Source organism: Papaver somniferum, chromosome 9 (assembly GCF_003573695.1).
Source record: "Papaver somniferum cultivar HN1 chromosome 9, ASM357369v1, whole genome shotgun sequence".
Taxonomy (NCBI): domain Eukaryota; kingdom Viridiplantae; phylum Streptophyta; class Magnoliopsida; order Ranunculales; family Papaveraceae; genus Papaver; species Papaver somniferum.
Window position 1 is genome coordinate 42,600,189 of NC_039366.1, and position 15,288 is coordinate 42,615,476.

Consider the following 15,288-nt stretch of genomic DNA (forward strand, 5'->3'; position numbering starts at 1 on the left):
TCGGATAACCATAGTTGCAATCGGTTTTCTCATGGTTTAACGGAGATTGGAGGCATGGAAATGCCATTTGTGATGTATTCTCCTAATTTTATCAACACTGTTATTCAAGGATACACAGTACATTATTCTCGCTAAATTTAGATTTAATCAATGATTTAAAGTGTTTCTAACATACTAACACCTCTGAACCAACGATCTTTCTCCTACTCAAATTTTCAATTTTCTCTACCATCTCAAACATAAATCTAATAATATATACTATATTTTTTAAATAAAGCATGAATTAGATTTCCAAATAACATGGCACTATGGCAGAGTATTTGGAAAATCAATATTTTAGAATATTTCTTGTTTCACTTCTGTAAATAGTGTCTTCAATCTACTAACAAAAACAATGATTGTGGGTCCACAAGGCATTAAATTTTTTCTAGTCAAATTCAGGAATGGGCTATCGCCTCGTCATTTCACATACCAGAGTGTTAAAGACTAATTTAATATCAACTGGTAATTTCGTCATTTTATTAAAAATCTTGTTTTTATTTTTCAACAATGTCGAACTGGAAGTGTTACTTGACATAAACTGTCATGGCATAGATTAAACTGAATCAAATAGATTGATTGAATTAAGTGTACATATACAATTACATAAGACTGTTCTTATATAGAAGAACTGAAGATACAAAAACAGGAAATAACCCTAACGTGGTCAAGAATAAATGTACAAGAATATACACAAGATATACAGTAACAACCTATGTATATATGGAAAGAAAGATATCTTGTAACACCCCCCCCCCCCCCCACCCCCACCCCCCACCCGAAAACTCAACATGGGATAGAGCACATGTTGAGTTTGGAAAACAAAAGCTTGAGACGCACAAAAGACAATGCCTTAGTGAAAAGGTCAGCAGGTTGCAACTCAGAAGAAACAAAGGATAAGGTTATAATCCGTTTCTTGTACTGATGACGAACAAAGGGGCAGTCAATCTCAATGTGTTTAGTACGTTCATGAAAGACATCATTATGAGCAATGTGAATAACAGCCTTATTGTCACAATATAGTGGAGTGGGTGCTGTCAGATGAACTCCCATATCCCCTAAAAGCCAGCGCAGCCAAACTATTTCTGAAGTTGAATGTGCAAGAGATCTATACTCTGCCTCAGCGCTAGAGCGTGAAACTACATTTTGTTTCTTACTGAGCCAGGATATCAAAGAATTACCTAGAAATAAACAATACCCTGTAGTTGAACGTCGATCTGTGATGTCTCCTGCCCAATCTGAATCTGAATATGCACGAAGACAGAGGTCAGAAGTGGATGAGAATTTAACACCTTGATACAATGTACCCTTGATATAGCATAGGATCCTAAGAACAGCTGCATAATGAGTTGATCGTGGAGCTTCCATGAACTGACTAACAATATGCACTGCATGACTGATGTCTGGTCGTGTAATGGTTAAGTAATTAAGACTTCCCACAAGCTGTCTATACAAAGTAGGATTAGGAAGGAGTTTCCCATCAAAAGGACTAAGCTTACTATTCAATTCAAGAGGTGTAGCAGCAGTTTTATTATCCGTTAACCCAGCGCGCTGAAGAATATCTGAGGCATATTTCACTTGAGAAATAAAGCATTCATCAGATGAGCGATTAACCTCTAATCCAAGAAAGTAACATAAAGGACCCAGATCCTTCATTTCAAAACAGGAGCTAAGATGAGTCTTAAGATCAGTAATACCTTTCATGTCATCACCTGTAATGACCATATCATCTACGTATATGAGAAGAATGACCATACCCTGTGCAGTGGAACGAGTAAACATGGCTGAATCATATGCACTTTGAGTGAATCCAAATTGTAAAACAACATTGGAAAATTTCTCAAACCAGGCACGAGGCGCTTGTTTGAGTCCATACAGTGGCTTACGAAGCTTACACACTTGGTTAGAAGGATGGGTCATTCCAGGTGGAGGTCGCATATATACCTCCTCTTGAAGATCTCCATGAAGAAAGGCGTTTTTCACATCCATCTGATGTAAATTCCATTTACGTGCAACTGCAACTGCAAGCAGAGTACGAACTGTAGTCATACGAGCAACAGGCGTAAAAGTTTCTTCATAGTCAATACCATACTCCTGAGTGTATCCCTGTGCAACTAAACGAGACTTGTACCGAATAATCTTTCCTTCTGAATCAGTTTTGACCTTATATACCCATTTTCTTCCAATGACAGACTTTCCTGGGGGAAGCACAACCATATCCCAAGTGTGTGCTTCCTTGGGTGCAACTAATTCTTCGTCCATAGAGTTTTGCCAAACTGGAACTATAGATGCTTCCTGTAAGATGTTGGTGCATGCACAGATAAGATGGAAGATAGAGAGAAGTGATAGTCTGCAAACCTTACTGGTGGTCGACGATTGCGTGTTGGTAGAGTATCATTAGCAGGATCCCCTTCTTGAGAAGCAGTGTCAGGATGAGCCATATAATGATCTGGTGTAGCCTCTAGATTTTCAAGAACCATGATATCTGTGGTGGGATTGGGAATGATAGTGGACTGAGGATTGGGAATGATAGTGGACTGAGGAGTAGACTGAGAATTGAGAATGATAGTGGACTGAGGATTGGGTGATTGAGAGATAGTTGAGGACACATCCTCAAAGGGATCGAAGTAAGAGAACTGCTCGAAGATGGAAGATTTACTAATTGGAAGAGACCAAAAGGGTATACTTTCCCAGAAGGTGACATGTCTTGAAACACGTAGCCTTTTACTCTCTGGATCATAACAACGGTAACCTTTCTGTTCTATGCCATAACCTAGGAACACACATATAGCATTCTTCTTGCTTATTTTGGTTCTTTCTCTCTGAGGAAGGAGGACAAAACACGTTGATCCAAACACACGAAGCTCAGAATAGTCTGGTTTCTTGTTGTATAAACGTTCATATGGAGACATTCCTGCTGTAATTATGGATGGAATATGATTGATTGTATAAACTGCAGTCAATACTGACTCACCCCAGAAGTTAGATGGAACTGATGCTGACAGAAGTTGTGTTCTAGCTGTTTCTACGATATGGCGGTGTTTTCTTTCAGCTATGCCGTTTTGCTGTGGAGTTTCAGTGCATGATAACTGAAGAAGGGTACCTTCTGTTGCAAGAAATTCTCTGAAAGGAGTTGAGATAAACTCTCCCCCTTGGTTAGTTCTGAAGGTCTTGATGGTTTTTCTGAATTGAGTTTTGATCATTCTAGAGAAGGTTGTGTATATTTTTAGAAAATCTGATCTAGAACTGAAAATATATATCCATGTGAAACGAGAAAAATCATCAATGAAGATAACATAATATAGTGCTCCTCCCTTAGAGGTAACATGAGATTTTCCCCAGACATCTGAGTGAATGAGATCAAAAGGTTCAACAGAATGAGTAATACTGTTATTGAAAGGTAGAGCAGATTGTTTTCCGAGCTTACATGAGATGCAATAAGGTTTTTTATCAACCTGAGTTGTCCCCAATAATCCATTATTGATCATATAAGTGAGACGAGAGAAAGAAACATGGCCTAACTTAGAATGCCATAACATAAAAAGAGACACAGATGGAGATGCAGTTGAAGAGAGGGAATTGGCAGTTGTAGTGGCAGCAAGCTCACTCTATGAAAGTTGAGGAGAGATTAGTGTTTCAAGGAGGTACAATCTTCCTACTCTACGTCCTATCCCAACAAGCTTCTCTGTCTTGGGATCCTGTATTACACAACCAGAAGAGAAGAAATATATGTTAAGTCCTTGATTGCATAATTGTCCAATTGATATAAGGTTCATTCTTATCTTTGGGACAAGTAACACATCAGATACATGTATTTTATCAGAGATTTTAATCTGACCAATGTGACTAGCATTTAATTCAGATCCATCTGCAGTTTGAATTGTTAGTGTAATAATAGGACTCTTGTGCTCAAATATGCTAGAGTTGAATGTCATATGGTTAGAGGCACCTGAGTCAAGGAACCATCCAGTTGAGAAGCTACCTGTGGAAGCAGATAATGCAGATGATGCTGTAGCATTGTTGTTACCCATTGAGAGTGATTGCTTGAGCATTTCTTGTATGTCAGCCAGATTGTTTGGTGTGGATGCAGCTGCGTAACTAGATGGTGCAGGTGTTGTGTAACTAGATTGTGCAGGTGCTGCATAACTGAGTGGTGCAAATGTGTATCCAGTTCCATTAATCTTTCTTCGTTCTCTCATATTTCTGGAAGTAGGGGATGTACAGTTTCCTACTGTATGCCCTGGTTCCTTGCAGTAGTTGCACTGTATTAGAAAGCTTGATCCTTGCTGGATTGTTTGTGTGTTTGAGCTTTGTGATCCACTATGCACTGATGGCGCGGTACAGTTCTTGGCTAGGTGGCCTGGTTTCTTACAGTTGTAGCACTGAAGTTGTGAGAAATCACGATGAGTTTTCTGAGAGTTGAGATGAGTGTTAAAGTTTGCACGTGAATTGACTGCAAGCACTGCTAATATATCTGGTTTGATTCTTTTCCGAGTTTCTTCAGTGATGAGTTCTGACAATGCAGCTTCGACAGACGGAAGAGGTGATCGATGGAGGATTGAGGCTCTCACAGTCTCAAAGTCATCTCTTAATGCCATTAAGAGCTGAACTAATCGAGACTCTTCTCTGTAATTTTTCCATAACTCCATATCTGTTGTCCAGTTTGGTTCCATCAGTGCTAACTGGTTCCATATTATTGACATCTCAGACTGAAAATATGAGACAGATTGTTCCATCTGTTGTTTCATAGATCGAATATCCTGTTCTAGTTTATAACGTTGAGAAAAGTTTATCTGTGTATACCTTTTTGAGAGAAACTCCCATGCATCTTTTGCAGTCTCAAAGCTTGTAAGTTGCATGCTTATAGGTGTTGCAACTGTGTTGCTTATCCAGGTTAATATTTTGTGATTATTGATCTCCCAGCTCTCTGCAGTTTCTTCTCCTGCATCTTTTCCTTTGTCAGTGATAGCGACTCCGTTTGCAGGCTTCTTAGCTTTGCCGTCAATATATTTCCACATGGCTTTTCCCTTAAGAATACTTCTCATTAAGAAAGACCAGTGATTGTAGTTTGTTCCATCAAACTTCACAGTAATGGGTTGATAATCTTCACGTGACATGTTGGGCTATGATGAAGAAGATATGACACTAGGGTTTGAGTTTTATGATTCTGATATTGGTTACTGATTGTCGTTTGTTTGTTGCAGCGGAGACACGGTTTGGTTTAGATCTTGATCAGCTCTGATACCATGACAGAAACTGTCATGGCATAGATTAAACTGAATCAAATAGATTGATTGAATTAAGTGTACATATAAATTACATAAGACTGTTCTTATATAGAAGAACTGAAGATACAAAAACAGGAAATAGCCCTAACGTGGTCAAGAAGAAATGTACAAGAATATACACAAGATATACAGTAACAACCTATCTATATCTGGAAAGAAAGATATCTTGTAACATTACTATGTCCCTCAAAGGAAAAATTAAAGCGTCCGACATTCTCTCTAGAATAGCTAGAACAATAAAGATGTCACAGGAATGGTCTTATAGTCCACCAAATTGTGCTATATCCCAATTATTGTTAGACATGGAAGGGTTGCCTTCATCAATGGAATTTTTTTCGAATATATCTTTAAAAGAAAGTTAGCACAACTGCATCACTACCTCTAATAATTCGTCTGAAATGTGACAACATGTAATGCGTAGCAATTGAATTTTCACGATGATCGGTCCATCAAGAAAAATGCAAGAGTCATAGTCAAACTGACTTTGACATTATTGGAGGGGGTAAAATATGAAAACTAGAACTGAAAAGTAGATTGTATATTAGAATTGTAAAGGGGGTAAACAGCAAAATCACAGGTGGTAAATAGAGAAAAGCAATTTGAATATCACTCAATTATGCAAATTTAAAACTTTTCTAGCGGACGGGCTATGGTGTCGGTTACCTTCTTGTTAGGCCCATCCCAATGATAAGTCGGTTTAAGTTAAGAACCTACATAGTTACTAAAAATGGGAAAAAAATCAGGGTTAGGGACCAAGGCGTAATCTTAGCCGTCCACAAATTATAGAGAATCTCAGGGTTTTATAAAGAAGATTCCCATCAGAACTAGTATATATAGGACCGAACATACACAGAATAGGAAAAAATAAGAAGCTCTGTTTAATGGCGGTGGGGTTTCCGATTCCTTTGTAAAAACATATACACAAAACGCTTATTTAAAAGGTAAGTTAGGGTTTTACTAAAACAATATTTCAGTCTCTGTTTCTTTTCTTTTTATATTTATTGAAGTATAGTTTGATTAAAAAGAAGAGAACGAGTAAGTTGATGGAGAATTTAGGAAAAAGAGAATCGACTGATCAGTTACAATCGCCGGTTGATAAAAGAACGTGTTCTTCCTCGGAAGAATCATCCAAACCTGATTCTTCGTCGGTATCACCAGCATCGGCGTTACAAACACATACGGATCCAACGAGTACTAATCAACAACAACTGGAGGATGAGGATACTTTAATGGATGAAGCTGCGGAATTGGAAGCTACATCAACAACACCAGCAACAACATCAGTTTCTGGTTCGTCGGAATCACCAGCATCATCGTTACAAACACATCTGGATTCAACTAGTATTCAACAACAGCAGGATGATGAGGATGCTCTAATGGAGGAACCCGCCGAACTGAAAGATGATGATGAGGAGAATGAGGATGATGGTTCTGAAGAAGAAGAAGAATATGGGGAGGAGGATAATGGGTTTTATGATTCTGAGGGTGATGGTAATGGTAATGACTTGAATGAAATAGAGAGGGTTTATCAGGAAAATAGTGAAAGAAGAAATCCGGGTGATCGAGAAACATTCAGGACGGTTTTAAGAAGTTTAAGTGATGTGAATAATGATGTTTCTGAACAATTGTCATCACTTACTGAATTATGTGATGTGCTATCGTTCTGCACAGAGAGTTCGCTTAGTGGGAGTACTGCAAGTGCGTTATCGCCTCTTTTAGTTCGGTTAGCTAGACACGATACTAATCCAGATATAATGTTATTTTCAATTAGGGCAATTACTTATTTAATTGATGCTTTGCCGGCGTCGTCTGGATATCTTGTTAGAGACAATGTTGTTCCTGCACTTTGTGAGAGATTGATGGTTATTGAGTACTTGGATGTTGCTGAACAGTGCTTGTTAGCATTAGAGAAGATTTCCGCTGATCAACCCGATGTGTGTTTGCGAGCTGGGGCAATAATGGCTGTTCTGAATTTTATTGATTTCTTCTCTTCGAATGTCCAGAGGGTTGCGATCAGTACTGTTATTAATGTCTGCAAGAAACTCTCCTCCGACACTTGGCCACTTTTCATGGATGCCGTTCCAGTTTTGTGCAATCTTCTTCAGTATGAAGACCAAAAGCTTGTTGCAAATGTAGTTACTTGTTTATTGAGAATAACGGAGACAGTCAGCAATTCTCTAAAGATGGTGGATCAAATTTGCGAGCATCGATTGATTCAGCAAGTAATACCTCTTATTTCTTCGGGCAAAGAAACCAGCTTCAACCAATCAATCTATGGTCTTCTTTCGAGACTTGCATCTGGTTCAGCTAACGCTGTCAAGATACTTCTAGAGCAAAAAATAAGCTGCACATTGAAGAATATTTTATCAAGTTATGTTGGTGACGCAAACTCCAACCAGGTATATGAAGTTTTGAGGTTGCTTAATGTGCTTCTTCCTCCTGTTGGGGTCAAAACGTCATCAAGTAAGGAAAAGGTTTTAATGGACCAACCTGAGCTACTGAGGCGTTTTGGTGTAGATATTGTTCCCACTTTGGTTGAGGTTGTAAATGGTGGTGCAAGTCTACAAGTTTGTGAAGGCTGTGTTTGTGTAATCAACAAGTTAGTCAATGTTAGTAGATCTGATATTCTGTCTGACATACTAGACAGTACCAACATATCGAGTTTCCTCGCCGGTGTGTTTGCCAGGAAGGATCACCATGTGCTGGTATCAGCTTTAAATATCGTGCAGACTATCCTTAAAGAGCTTCCTGATATGTTCTTGAAACCTTTTGCAAAGGAGGGTGTTGTTTATGCCATAGATAGAATTCTAGCACCAGAAAAGTTTACACAATCTTCTAGCTCACAGCAAAAATTAAGCGTCAACAGTGGTGTTAGATGCTTATGTTATAATCTCAACATGGCCAAGCCTCGATCCTCAGAATTAGGAAAGTGCAAACTTGAGAAGGAGTCCGTTCGCAATTTGGCAAAGCAGATCAAGGAAACTTATTTTTCTATGGAATCACAAAGTTCTGAAATAGGATTGACTGAAACTCTTCAGAAGCTTAGAAAGTACTCTGCAACATTAAATGATATGGTTGATGCAAATGAAGACTCTTGTTTGGAAGACACCCTGGGTCAAATAATGATGGAGCTCAGTGATGGAGATTCTGTGTCGACATTTGAGTTTATTGAAAGTGGAATTGTGAAATCTTTACTAAATTATTTTTCCAAGAGCCAGTATCTGAAAGAAAAGGTTGTAGAGCATCGTGGATTATCAGATTATTCACATGTTATAATGAAGAGGTTTGCAACGTTTGCTAGTTTCTCTTTACCATCAACGAGCCTACAATCGGAGGGGATACCTTTGGCAATCCTTGTGCGGAGACTGCAGGTTGCATTATCTACTTTGGAGAACTTCCCGGTTATTCTAAATCAGACTTCAAAGCCAAGGGCTGTATATGCTGCCATTCCAAATAAGCATACGACACATCCGTGTTTAAGGGTTCAGTTTGTGAACGAAGAGGGAGAGACAGATCTTTGTTATGATTCTTTAGATGCTGTAAATATTGAGCCTTTTACCTCTTTTGATGCCATTGAAAGATATCTGTGGTCCCAGATCAGTGTCAGGAGAAATGACGCTCAAACAACATATATTGAAGGCGAATCAGAAGATGATTCCATGGAGCCTGAATCAGAAGATGATTTCATGGACGTTGAGGAGCAGTCTTCCCCAGAGGTTAATGATATTGCAGGGGAAGATGATTCCATGAAGCCCGAGGAGCAGTCTTCCCCAGAGGTTAATGATATTGCAGGCAAATTAGAAGATGATTCCATGGAGACTAAGGAGCAATCTTTCCCGGAGGCTGATGGTATTGCAGGCGAATCAGAAGATAATTCCAGGAAGTCTGAGGAGGAGCAGTCTTCCCCGGAGGTTAATGCTACCCCTAAAATGCAGAACTCAGTTGATGAGAGTTCCTCCTGCATTGCATCAGCCAGTATAGAAGAACATGGATCAGGTGGTGTTGACGATTGCCATCAGAAGTTGAAATTTTCCTTAGATGGAAGAGAGCTAGATTTGAGATTGACCCTCTATCAAGCAATTCTTCAGTTACAAGTGAAGGAACAAAATGATATGGTTGCAGACAAAAACTTCTGGTCCGCAGTGTATAATATTACATTTAAAAAGGATGTCGAAGTAAAGGAAAGCACAACTGAGGAAAGCACAACTGACGACTGCCTTGTAGAAACTCAAATTTCTACTGCTCAAGACTATCCAGGGAAGTTCTACCAGAATTTGCTGTGCCTCTCCGGTATGCTGACAGTGCAACTTCCGTATGATTTGGAGAAGTCGGATCCAGTTTATGAGATACTTTTTCTTCTCAAAATTTTGGAAGTTATAAACATGTCAAGTTGTAATCTGATTTCTCATGAAAGGGTAAAAGCTTTTACAAAAGGGAAAAGTGATGACTTGGACAGTTTAGCAGTAACTGTCATTCCAGTTCCGCTGAGTGAGTTTGTGAGCAGTAAACTGACTGAAAAGTTGGAGCAGCAAATGGTAAACCCTTCAGCTGTATGTGCCGGTGCAATGCCATCATGGTGTAGTCAACTAATGGCTGAGTGCCCCTTCCTATTTAGTTTTGAAGCAAGGAACAAATACTTCTTATTGACAGCACTTCGTTCTCAACCAGCTCAATCTCATTCCTCTTCAGCATCATCCAATGACAACTCGAGTGATAGGCGCTCACTTGTGGGTAACTTGCCTCGGAAGAAGTTTCGAATTGACAGGACTGACATCCTAAGCTCTGCTGCGCAAATGATGGATGCTCACGCTCACAAAAGGATTACACTCGAAGCGGAATACGATGATGAGGTTGGTACAGGTCTTGGTCCAACTCTGGAGTTCTATACTTTGGTTAGTCACGAGTTTCAGAAACTAGGCATGGGTATGTGGAGGGAAGATCGCAGTTTCCCTAGTTCAGAGAAAAATGTAGAACCTGGCTTTGTAGTTGCTCCTTCTGGACTTTTCCCACGCCCATGGTCAGATTCAATGGAATCGTCAAATGGGGTTGAGTTTCCTGAGGTGTTAAAGAGGTTTGTCCTTCTCGGAAAGGTTGTAGCCAAAGCACTTCAAGATGGTAGAGTTATGGACCTTCCCTTATCTAAAGCCTTTTATAAACTTGCTCTGGATCAGGATCTTAACATACATGATATCCAATCACTTGATCCTGCGTTTGGAAGGGTTCTGGTAGAGTTTCAGGCTCTTGTCGATAGGAATAGAATTTCGAGTCCAATATCTGCCTTATATGTTAGGAATACAAAGATTGATGACCTTTGTCTAGATTTTACTCTACCTGGTTATCCAGATTACCTGCTTTCATCCAGCGAAGATCATAGAATGGTGAATACGGCCAACCTGGAAAAATATGTTTCACTGATCGTGGACGCCACTTTGAATTCTGGAGTTTTGAGGCAAGTGGATGCTTTTAAATCAGGGTTTAATCAGGTATTTCCGTTAACAAGTCTCCAAGCATTTTCCGCGGAAGAGATTGATCGATTATTGTGTGGAGAACAAGATGCTTGGACTTCAAGGGAGCTTTTGGATCACATCAAGTTTGATCATGGGTACACAGTTACCAGTCCTCCAATCATTTATTTGCTAGAAATTATGAAGGACATGCAACGTGATCATCAACAAGCTTTTGTTCAGTTTGTAACTGGAGCACCTCGACTCCCGCATGGAGGCTTAGCATCTTTGAACCCTAAGATGACAATTGTACGAAAGCATGCAGACGAATTGGCTGATGGGGAGTTGCCTAGTGTGATGACTTGTGCTAATTATCTCAAGCTTCCTCCTTACTCAACCAAGGATATAATGAAGGAGAAGTTGCTGTACGCTATAACTGAAGGACAAGGATCTTTTCATCTGTCTTAGCTTTTCATCCGCCAGACATAAACACATGAAGCTGTGAATTTGTAATTTGTAATTTTCATTCGTAGTTGGTGGTGGTGGAATAAATGGATTTTGTTTTACTCTCATACTCTCTACAAATTGTGTTTTATATTTTCAAGGCCAGAGGATATAAGAAGCATGTGATTTGTGAGCCTTAGAAGGAACAGAAAAAAGAAACAGGTGCTAACTGAATGATTATTGCATGAATACAATGCTTCAAAATGTTCCCAAATGCCAACATACCCTGAAAATCATCACCAATCCCAATCATGATATTAAACCCTTTTTTTATTAGAAATCATGATATTAAATTCGATCCTGCTACTTGAACAGCTGGGTACTGCTTGACCGCGAGGTCTACATGGCAATGTGTGAGTCGGAGAGAGGCATATGTTGCTATTAACACGTCATACTAAAAGAAAGAAAAAAGTCATCGGTTGGAATTTGGATTTACCAAACGGAAAGTAGAGTTTAGATTCTCTGAAAACATACATCCTCTTCTTTTGTTCTTTTTCACGGCAAGATCAGGATTTAAAATCCTAGACTAATTTTTGAAGCCAGAATTATCATCAAGGATCGAAAGCAAATAAAAAATCTGTGGAACAAAGTTTAAAAACTAAAAAAAAAAAAGATGGAGTTTTCAATTAACTCAAATTGACAATCGCACTTTTCTCCATCTCGACGAATACTGTTCTTAATCAATCATATCTCACAAGCATGAGATCTGGATTTAGTTTTAATTAGAGGCTTATTAATATAGTTTCTTCTTATTGATTTTAAACTAGCCATTAATGGCGGTGGAAGATTCTCGCAGCAGAAGAAAAACAGATGAAAGATGGTTTGATTGTGCATGATGTTAAATTTAATTTATCTTTCCATAGGAACTAGGAAGAATTTCCATTCACTATTCAATAAACTGTACTCTGATAAAAATAGTTTACGAACAAAGAGAAAAAAGAATTTATGCAGTTTTTTTTCCCTAATTTCAGACTGACATGGCAAAAGTTAGAACAATTTCTTTCTGCCACATAAGTAGCCACATGGAAAACGCTGTTACTCAGCTGTTATGCAGCTGGTTATATAGCATTTTCGATGTTAAATGTCATGAGCATCTTATAACTCAGTTATAACTAACTCAGTTACTGAGCTTTTTGGGTTTTCTCAATTTTCTAGGCTTTACGTATAATAATTGCTATAAGAGGGATTGGTTTTTGCTACACGGGTAGTTAATCAGTTACATATTGAGCTTTCCAATTTTCTCCATGGAGCCAGAGGCTTTCCATATAAGTTTTGCAAACAAATGGACTAGATCAGTCATTATCTGGTTTTGAAATATCCGGATGTGCTCATGATTCGTATAACAACGAATAATCTCCAAACCTAAAAATTAAATTGTTCTAAGAATCATTTTCTAAGAAAATTTTGAAAAGCTTATATCAGTAATGTTTGGCCGAATTCAATGTAGAAGTAGATCAACCGACATCTTAGCAAATTTGTGCTCATTCTTCATTGAATTCGGCCGGATATTGCAATGGAATATTCCGTCCTTTCTTATCGACCTCATTCGGGTTTATCAAGAATCACTACGATTTACAAAAATGCAAGTGTCCCATATCACATGTTAAATATCATATAACTAACATCTTTATAACTGTCAAACTCAAATTAGAAGACATTGAATTGTTAGTCGCAACCATGGAATAATTCTCTGTTGACCAACAATTCAATGTTGTCAGCTTTGATTTGCTTTTCTCTCTGTATGCAAAACTCTAATAGCTCTGTAATTCTATGATACAAGCCTATAACCGGGTGCATACATACCGGAGGTGTGTAATTCCTCGTGCCTAAGATAGGCATGACTTACCCTACTTTATTAATTTGAACCACAACGTCATATCTTTTGGGTCCGCAACTTTATTTGGTGTTCCTACCGGCAAGATTTTATCATCGTTTTGGTTTATCTTTGTGACGTGTAGTGTTGGAATATTTTCAACACCGCTTACCAAAGGGGGGTCCTGGGGGGCATCGCCCCCCAGGCTGTGGTCGATAAAAGCCTGTTCGAAAATTTCGAATCCAAAAGACACCATTGATGTCTGTTGATGAAGGAACCCGACGTTTCGTGAATAGAAACCTGTTGGCGAATAAAAACCTATTCCCAACAGGTGCAAAACCCTTTATAAATAGCTTCTCCCAGTTTCGTTTAAACATATAAGAAAAATCAATCTGTTTTCTCTGTTTCAAAAAGCATCATCAGAAATCAGAAATCTCTTTGTGTGTTCTTGATTGAATCAAGGGGTACAAACCTTGAATTCAGTTTTCGTTGCAGGGCTTTCATTGTATCCTGAAGGCAATATTTCGCATACCTGTTGTAATCGCCAATTGTTATTGGGAGGGTAGAAATATTTGTCTAAAAGAAATTTATACAAGCCTTGAAAGTTTTGGAGTGCAACACTTTCTTCTCTGATTCATTCATCCTTTGTGAAACCCAATTTTTTCCAACATGTAGGAACACCAAAATTTGCGCATAAGCAATCCCTCGTTTGTGAAATTCAATGGTGTAAATGTGGATACAATTAGAAATGAGTAAGACATCGTACCCACGTCGCATTCTCTATTTTAAGTTACATAATGCAGTTTACACACCTGCCCGAGCTTTGCCCAAAGTCCTTCATTAGTTGATTTTGTTTCAAGTGGGAATCTTGAAAACCTTCCGGATAGTATCATGCCGGTCTTCACTCTTCAGTCTTTGGTCCTCCCATCAAACTCAGAGACGATTTTATTTATGGGCCACATCGGGTCACATATGAAACTTAGGGTGGTCCCATAAATTTGCATATGCCAATTTCATCACTGAGCGAAGTTGGTGAACAATCCTTGTCCCGATTTTTCACATTACACCTGTGTTATATGAATCCATCTTCTCTTTGTGTTGTATGAATCTGTCTTCTCTTTATGTTCTCGTCTTCCAGTAGCACATACCTTTGTTTTCAACACGTTTCTGTAAGATGATAATTCCTTTATCCTTCGTACGTACTTGCATCTCAAATAGTGTTGGTCTTGTACTACTATTAAGGGCTTGCATACGCTTGCCGAATTTTCTACGTAAGTTGAATTTCCTGCATGCTTTCGTATTCTAAATTTACATTCATGTATTGGATAGAAATTGTATAGGATATTAGTCCGAAAACATTTGCAAAGTCAATTATGGTGAATGAGAAACTAACCTCTTTGCGCTTGGTTCGCTGTAATGACTTCCCTTGCAAGTTTTCACACCATCTTCTTTAGATTTATCTTTCTTTTGATTGCCTACATCAATTTTCTTCAACTACGGCACGATCTTTAATTTGTTCGTAGATATATTGAATAGAAGTCCTCTTTTTTTTTGTGCTACAGGTTTCCACTTGTGTAATATCTCCATAAAACGCTTTCTTTAGGACATGAATCACTATATTTTATCCTTGATAGGTTTGCAATTCCATGCTCGATTTTTCCAACTGTTGCATGGCGTTGTGTGATTGGGATGTTAGTGAGCAGTTTCATATTGTTCCCAAAATAAGGGATTTGGTAAAAACTAAAAACTTAGGCATGCATGGACGTAAAATAACAGTTGAGGATTGCCTGGTGCCATTTCGAGGATTTTAAAGTTGCACATAGATGTCTTTTATGGAAGTTGCTGAAAAGAGATACGTGACCACTGGAAGTGCCAAAGAGATTGTGTCTGAAATTGTAGTTTCTATTGGCTAACCAATCTGATTGATTGGGAAAGTGATGCTGATGTGGATCACAGTGTCAGAAACGTTGGTGCACCCACAGAATTTTCGAATGACGTATGTTTACCCCTGCACATGAATGCCGCAATATGCCTTCGGTATGTGACAGTGTGATAACATGAGTTTTCATCAAGTTCTAGACCACCAAGACCTGTCTTTGCTCAATATTCAGTCCCTTGTGCATCCGTAAGAAATCTTCGGCAAGTGGATTTTGTTGTACTATGGTAAAGAATATTTGGAAATTCTTTGAGTGAGCAGCCG

The 15,288-nt window shown here is 38.7% G+C and overlaps 1 protein-coding gene across 1 annotated transcript; it reads left to right on the top strand.

The window, feature by feature from the left end:
- Window positions 1–6,370: 6,370 nt before the first annotated feature.
- LOC113311875 (E3 ubiquitin-protein ligase UPL4-like) lies at window positions 6,371–11,239 on the top strand. The gene has a single exon (XM_026560670.1). It carries the CDS (start codon window positions 6,371–6,373, stop codon window positions 11,237–11,239), a length of 4,869 nt encoding a protein of 1,622 aa, XP_026416455.1.
- The last annotated feature ends 4,049 nt before the right edge of the window (window positions 11,240–15,288 follow it).